Here is an 8,282-nt window from a genome sequence, read left to right as displayed (position 1 = left end):
TGACAGTTGCTTCTATTTTCTGTGATTGACATTGTCTGTGGTGACAGGGGGTGGCATGTTGAGGATGGGAGGACAAGGCTGGATGTCACAATCAATTGCTGTCATCGCACTGTGAATGGAGACACAAGACAGTTATATAGACACACCAGCGCTGAAATGAACATCATGAAAGCCTGCAGGCAATGTGTCAGCCATTTTGATTACAATGTTGACTGTTAAATCTAAGAAATTGCCATGTTGCGTTTTACCTTGTTGTTAGTCATGCATCGGGATACTTTGTTTATGCCTTCAAGTGATCTGCTAAATCTACAGATGGGAATATGCCTGAAGCAAATGAACGTCAACAGATTGAGTCGTACATCAATTATATTGTTAATGTGGAAAAATGAGGATGGATTTCACAGGACCTTCATATACAAGCTGACAATTAATTGCCATTTTAAGCAATATTAATTTAGTTACATTTTACATTGATCAACAGAACAAAAATCATTTGGCTAGCAGTTTCCCTCAACATATTCTACATAACTCAGATATCTTACCTGTAGCTTTAAATGGTGTTAAAGAAAACAGCAAATTCTATGCCATAGAAACCACCCAGAAATCAACTGACTTTCAGCATGACATTCAGACACACCTTCTGTTCCATCTGACAGTCCCTCTGGAACAAACTGACTGACAGACAAATATGTGAATATTTGCTTACACGAAATCTGCTATCGCGCAAAAATACAGACAACAATGCAAGCGATTCCTATCTCGCTCTCTGTACAGGTGGGGAGGGTGAAATCTCAGTTTGGAGTCTCAGTCTTCCTCATTTCATCCGACTACAGCAGCGTCACACCATCAGCTCAGTCCCATCATTCGATGCAGTTTTGAGTAATCATTAAACCTAAATGGATTTATTGTTCTCCAATATGCACGTGCCTAAAACAATGACCTGTTGCTATTTTTGGCACTGTTCTCCTCGCTGAACGACTGCAAACTCCCTGTGCTATATATCGGGAGCATCATCTCAGGGAACGGACTCTCTGGCGGAGCGCAGGACGGGATGGCATCGCAACAGCGCGTTTAGGAAACGGGAATGGGAAGTTTACACGATCGCGGATACTGGCTAAAAACACGGCTTTAAAGGAAGTTTAAAAAGTAATAATCTGCAATAATTCAATGATCGGCTCTGAATGAGCTGCTCTGTTTGTTGACTGTTAATTCTTCACATTAAGCAGCGCTGGCTCTTCGGGCACAATGAAATCCATCTTCTACACTCGCTTTTTCATCCTTCTTCCGTGGATCTTGATAGTGATCATCGTGATCGACATTGATACAAAGAGATTGTCTGTTCGGAACACGGCCAGCTTTTATTTGTCTCGGCTGGGAAATGTGCAGCAGCAGCAGCGGCAGGTCGTCAGGACGACCCGGAGCAGCAGCACCAGCATCAGCAGCAGCAGCAACAGCGGGAGTAACGCCACATCTCTCCCGGTCATTTATGCCATCACTCCTACTTACAGCCGAGCGGTGCAGAAAGCAGAGCTCACCCGCTTGGCAAACACGTTCCGCCAGGTTCCGCAGTTCCACTGGATCGTGGTGGAGGACTCGAACTCCCACACGGAGCTGGTTTCTCGGTTTCTCGCCCGCTCCGGGCTGCGATTCACTCACCTGAACGTGTTCACCCCGCGCAGGTTCAAGCGGACAGGGATGCCCCGAGCGACCGAGCAGAGGAACTTAGCGCTCGGCTGGCTGAGAGGACATCGCTCAGTCAAAGATAAAGGAGTCGTTTTCTTCGCGGATGATGATAACACTTACAGCCTTGCGTTATTTGAAGAGGTAAACACGACTTATTGAGATGGCTATTGGTTTAATTCTACTTAGACGAGTAAGGATTGAGATGAATCTGAAAAATGAAAATAAAGTATAGATGGATAGAAAAGCAACGCAATTACGCAAATAGAAATGTTACATGGCATAACCTCATGCTTGTTCACACTGGTCCAAGTCATAAGCTCACCTCCATGCGTCTCTATGAATTGTTCTGTCTAGATTTGGCTGGGATTTGCTATAGATACGGTTTAAAAAAAAAAAAAGACAAAAAGAAAGAAAGAAAGAAAGAACGAAGAAGATGATGATGATGAACAAAACAAACACCACAGTGTCTCTGCTATCCTGATCCTGATATGTGACCATGGACCACGAAACCATTAACAAGGGTCAAATTTTCGAAATTGAGATACATCATCTGAATGCTGAATAAATAAGATTTCCATTGATTTAGGCTATGGTTTGTTGGTACAGGCCTGGTCAGGATACAACTATTGGAAAATCTGGAATCTGAGGGTACAAAAATATATTGAGAAAATAAATAGCCTTTAAAGCTGTCCAAATGAAGTTCTTAACTTCTTAGCAATGCATATTATTAAACAAAAAATAAGTTTGATATATTGACGGTAGGAAATTTACTAAACATCTTCATGGAACATGATCTTTACTTACAAGAGTTCGTTCACCCAAAAATGAGAATTATGTCATTAATGACTTAATTGAAAATGTATGTACTGTATACTGTCCATGTCCAGAAAGGTAATAAAAACATCATTAAAGTAGTCCGTGTGACATCAGAGGGTCAGTTAGAATTTGTTGAAGCATCGAAAATTTTAGTTATTTTTGGACCAAAATGTATTTTCAATGCTTCAACAAATTCTATCTGACCCTCTGATGTCACATGGACTACTTTGATGATGTTTTTATTACCTTTCTGGACATACCATACCATACATACCTTGTCATTAATGATATAATTTTCATTTTTGGTTGAACTAACCCTTTAATATCCTAATGATTTTTGGCCTCATTTTTGACTCATTTTTGTCTATTGCTAAAAATATACCTGTGCTACTTATGACTGGTTTTGTGGTCCAGGATCACATATGATATGTCTGACTCATTGAAAGGGGTCAAATATGTCTACTCAAATGGTGCAGAACGAGTAAATTTTTCCATAAGAAGCAGCACATTAATATATGACCCTCTTAATTTTTCCACCAAATGCAATATAGCATCTACAACTCCCTACAAATTCATTTATAAGTCTAGTGCGTAGATCCACATGCTTTACGAAGTGTGATATACAGACACAATCAATTGCCTCTATACAGTATTTGCCTGGAGAACATGCACTGTAAAAATGTAATAAAATTGAAAACCTAATAATTTAAAGCAGGTATTAAAGTCAATTCAACCTCTATGTTGTCATTGTATGAGATTTTTTGGTACTCCACAAGGTTGCTGCATTACATTTAAATACGTATATAGTTAAAGAGAAAGAGAAGTATATAAAAAGGAGGCAATTAATAAATAACTTGCAGTGCATCAGGAGACTTCGCTGTGACATCTCTCCCCCAGATAGTTATTTATGTGATGTGTTTTATCTCGCCATTGCAAACTATTTCTTATGAGTTTCAAAAGCACAACAGTTGACACACATAAAGGGACACCCCAAAATTAAAATTCTGCCATTATTTACCTTACTCTCATGTTGTGTATTAATTTCTTTGTTGTGCTGAACACAAAATAGGATATTTTGAAGAATGTGGGTCACCAAACAGTTGCTGGTCCCCATTGACTTTGATAGTAGGATAGTAGGAAAAAAAATACGATGGAAGTCGCTGTGGACCAGTACCTTTTTGGTTACCCCCATTCTCCAAAATAACTTTTCCATTCAACTGAAGCAAGAAACTAATTCAGGTTTAAAACAAATTGAGAGTAAATTATGACAGACTGTTCATTTCTGGGTGAACTATCCCTTAAGTGAAGGCGACCCAGTATACTGTGTAGTCAAGCAGAGTGATTTAACCCAGTTTAAGGCAGTGGAAGTCACAGAGAAATGAGTGACCTGACAGCTGGGAAATTAGGATTTGTCTGTTTAAACGGTTGTCTGCGGACGATGGATGAAACAGTAACACAGCAAAGTGATGAGTGGAGACACTCTTCATTTGAGAATGTGTATGCTTTTCTACGTCTTGCACACATTAAAAACCTTTTCAATTCTGCACATATTTATTCAGGATATGTTTTTGATCAAGTCAGCAGGATTCTGGTAATTATAAGAGTGTAAGCAGTAGGGTTAAAGTAGCGCTCTCAAAAAAAAAATGTATATTGTAATTTACCCTCATGTCATTCCAAACTCATATGCTGTTATTTATTTATTTAATTTACTGTACTTTGTTATCCTTCTTGTTATTTCCCTATAGTGGCTAATGAATCTGAAGTCTCACACATTCACAGAAAACTTGTATTTCCACATTAAAAAATAAGATGGACAGTACAGTAAGCAAAATATAAATGTAGTGCACAAGTCAAATGGACCACTTTTAACATTATTTTATTATAATTTTAATTATTTTTTGTATTTTATTTTTAGTCCAACAAGGACACCACATAGGATGACAGAATTTCCATTGTTAGTTGAGCCAATCACATGAGAAAACAACTATTTTACAAGTTCTGTCAGTGGGGTGTAAGAAGACTGAATGAAAATGTACAAAATCAAATGAATTAGCCACCAAAATGTAAGAATTACCATATAAATGTTTTGCTTTACTTGATGTCTGATGGTTGGACGTTTCTTGGAAAGCATAAGAAGTTCACTAGGAATAAGACCGCAGACGAGTGATATAAGAACAGAAGAGGTTTCTTCCTCTGCATTACATTTTCTGTCCATTCTACAGTAACACAAAATATTTGTACCTCTCTTGGCTATTGTCCAAACCCTGCACTTATAGCTCATCATATCATTTATCATCAATTATTCTACTCCTATCCAACCTCTGCTTTTTCCTCCTGTCTTTGCTGGTCTCTTTACCTCTGCCAGGGGTCTCACTGGCCTCCCAATTCCTTCAATGCTAGCTTTGTGCATCCCTCCCTCTGCCTCTCTCTCTCTCTCTCTCTCTCCAGTTGTCCTGAACACAGCTGGACATGTGGATGAACACATGGAACAGCCCCTGAGGGGTAGAGCGCACTGTCACTATGCTGATGACCCCTGCTCTGCTTAACACAAACACATTACACAGCACAACAATGAGAGTCGTTCGGGCCTCTTTAAACAGCTAGTGTTTCTTAATGACAAATATTAATGACACATAGGAAATGTATTCATTTAGCACATACTGTTTTCCCCAATGAGAAACGTATAGCTCGAGTGATTCATCCTCAGGCGACAGTAACTTAGAAGAACTGCAATGCAAACTCTCAAAGCTGGCTACAAAAAGTACAAGCTAGAATGACACAGACATGACATAGCAACAGTGAAACAATAGTTTTTTGATAAGTGATCAAGTTCTAGTGAAACAAAAAGTCTTTAAATACCTGAGTGGAATATGGAAGATTATTCTACCATAAAGATTTTGAGTGGAAATAGCTTTATCATTAAACACACAAATAAACATGCATTATTATTTTTTGGATAGAAAATGGCCAACAATTTGTCAGACTAAAAAAAGAGAGCATGATATACGCGATCACAAATTAGCCAATCAGAAACATCTTTGTTTGCATTCTTTCTCACATTCACAATGTGACGCAACTGAAGAGCATTACAAGAAAGGACACATACCTTGTATTTTCACATCTAATATGGTGCTTTATTAGACCGCTTGTTTTTCCATGTGAAATGTGAGGGTCATACTGCATGATATCCTTGTTTTATACTTACTTGTTTTCTCCTTGTTTATGTTTAATCCCAACCAAAAATTTGAATTCGTTAATCATTTACTTAACTGTCATTCCAAACCTGTATCTATGTATTGCTTCTGCTGAGCACAATAACCAGATCAATATTTGGGTCTGCAACCTAACAAACTTAAATTCCATTGACTTTCACTGTATTTTTTGTCCATACAATGCAAGTCAATGGGAACAGAAACAATTTATTTACCAACATCCTTGTATATATTTAGGATAAATTGTATTGTAGTATTTTATGCAGTGTTGCTTCTTGTTTCAAGTATTTTCAGATATTTTTACTGGAAAGCGAGTCGAAAAATGTAATTTTGTGCTGTGTATGAATCGTCAGCACATGGTCATAATAAAGTCATATTTTGAGTTTAGTGGTACAATATACTGTGTATTCCCCTACTCTGCCTTGTGGCTTTCATGCCACATCACAGCAAATCCTACATTAGATTCATTGTTCTCAGTTGTAACCCGTCTTTCCCTAGAAATATAGTTCCTTACTCTGATTTTGTTGTAGCATTGTTTGAACCCTCTCTGGAACAGTGAGGCAGCATGTAGAGTTTTGCTATCAAAGGTGATTTTACCTCCCTAAAGATATCGAAAACACTCGTCTAGTACAAATTTATTTCTCTGCACCATGTTGTCAAAATGGGGCCAGACTTTCATATTCCCTGTCCCTGCAGGAAAACACATGGGTCACAAAAACGGCCAAATACAGATGCCTTGCCATAGGCGCCTGTAGCTTAAGAGCTCAGCTCTAAGAACAATGTATGTGACATTGCATTGATGGCTGTGCCTGTTGCCGTTGTTGTCAACTTCAACACAAAAGGATGCTTGGCACCTGCAGATGACATCCTCTTTGCTGTGGAGAATTCTTTGCCTTTGAGCTGCGTGGAACTTTAAGAGCACCATTATGGAGTTGGAGCCTTTGTAGAGAGGGAGGAAGACAGACATTAGAAACACAGCTAAAGGGGCAGCAGTTTGGGCTTCAAAGCTTGTCCGTAGTTTTACAGCCGCCAGCCACAGACACAGGGCACCGTCACCCGACTGCGTACAGCACTCGCATAAATAGAACAACCATTAAATATTCAAAGGCTACTCTGACCATTTGTTTGAGAAATTGCAGCCACGCTCATTTCCCCAGTGGCAAATCATTTTTATTTTTATTATATATGAAGGAACGAAGGGAAAACAAGATTCTTATAGCAGAACGTTTTAAAATTCCTCAAGTAAGATAGTATCTTGTTGGAAATGACAGTTTTAGTGTTGGTGGGGGATTCAATCAGATGTGATCGTGTTTTATGAAACTGAAGAGCAATGTGTGCTGTCTCCAGCAGACTGCAGGTGGACAGACGTATTTATGCTGAAAATGAGCCAGGATTTTATAATAAGCCATACTGTATGTGGTGTGGTGGTCCAACATTTGTTCCTTTAAAAATAATAATAGACTAACTCCTGCATATGGTCAGCACTATAAAGGTCCAAAGAACTGACTGAAGGGTGCACAACAAGACTCATAGTGGATTAAGCTTGTAATATCATATTTACTGTTGCTCTGCCTTCGACTGTTCAGATGCGGTCAACCAGGAGAGTGTCAGTGTGGCCGGTGGGACTCGTTGGAGGCCGGAGGTACGAGCGGCCCTTAGTGGAAAAGGGGAAAGTGGTCGGCTGGTACACAGGCTGGAAGGCCGACAGGCCATTTGCAATTGACATGGCTGGTAAGACACCACTAAGATCTCTTGAAAATATTTAATTTAACAACATGCACGGTCATTTAAATACCACTAGCAATTTTTTTACTGGTTGTTAATACATTTTTTTTTTTTTTTTTTTACAATAATGGTTCATAAAAATCTTGCTGCAACATTGTTACCCAACAGGAAAAAAAGGCACATATATTTGAATATGTGACAATTATGCCCGTTATACACTATGTGCAGGATGCAACATTAACACAAAAGCATTCAGTCACACCTGACAGCATCTCTGCTGTGTAACAGAACTGCAGGTCATAATAACAGTGATATAAATAAAGTGATTTCTATTTTTTTTTATAAATGGCTATTGGAGTGTGTCATTGAAAACTATGGAATAGAATGAAAACCACCTCAAATTGCTAAATAATTTGTCAATTCATTATTTATGTTGCTTTACAAAAAGCTGTATTGGTTTATAGTGCATTTTCACCACTCAATGCTTGAAACTGCTCACTGTAAATGGTTAATATGAGCATCCTGAAAAGCAAAAACTACAAAAAAATATGTCTTAGACATGAAAATCCTTTGATCATAACAATGGAATTTTTATATCTGGTTTAGAATTAAAGATTATGCAGGCCATTTAACAAAAACTGTTTGACTAGTTCTTAAAAATATCCATTTCTCAATTTCAAATATTCATAGGCCCTAAACATGATCTGGCCCACTCCCTTGAGTGACAAAGAAAGATTTTTGGTTAAATATTTCCTTAAATAACAGGTTTTAGTTGGCTTGCACTTTCCATCAACCCAGCTGGTTTTTCAATTCCAGAACTAATTTGTGTAAAATGCATAACACATT

The 8,282-nt window shown here is 38.3% G+C and overlaps 1 protein-coding gene across 1 annotated transcript; it reads left to right on the top strand.

The window, feature by feature from the left end:
• The first annotated feature begins 403 nt into the window (after positions 1–403).
• On the top strand, positions 404–7,477 carry LOC113077681 (galactosylgalactosylxylosylprotein 3-beta-glucuronosyltransferase 2-like). The gene is made up of 2 exons (XM_026250002.1): positions 404–1,824; positions 7,298–7,477. The coding sequence occupies exons 1-2, from the start codon at positions 1,246–1,248 to the stop codon at positions 7,475–7,477; spliced, it is 759 nt and encodes a 252-aa protein (XP_026105787.1). The 5' UTR covers positions 404–1,245.
• Positions 7,478–8,282: the final 805 nt, after the last annotated feature.

This window comes from Carassius auratus, unplaced genomic scaffold, assembly GCF_003368295.1.
Source record: "Carassius auratus strain Wakin unplaced genomic scaffold, ASM336829v1 scaf_tig00023167, whole genome shotgun sequence".
Lineage (NCBI taxonomy): Eukaryota > Metazoa > Chordata > Actinopteri > Cypriniformes > Cyprinidae > Carassius > Carassius auratus.
The sequence above is the reverse complement of the archived record's forward strand: the minus strand, read 5'-3'. Positions and strand labels throughout refer to the sequence as shown.

Coding starts and splice junctions, on each gene's coding strand:
- LOC113077681 (XM_026250002.1), top strand. CDS start 1,246: ATGAAATCCATCTTCTACACTCGCTTTTTCATCCTTCTTCCGTGGATC. Junction 1,825..7,297: donor GCCTTGCGTTATTTGAAGAG/GTAAACACGACT, acceptor TCGACTGTTCAG/ATGCGGTCAACCAGGAGAGT.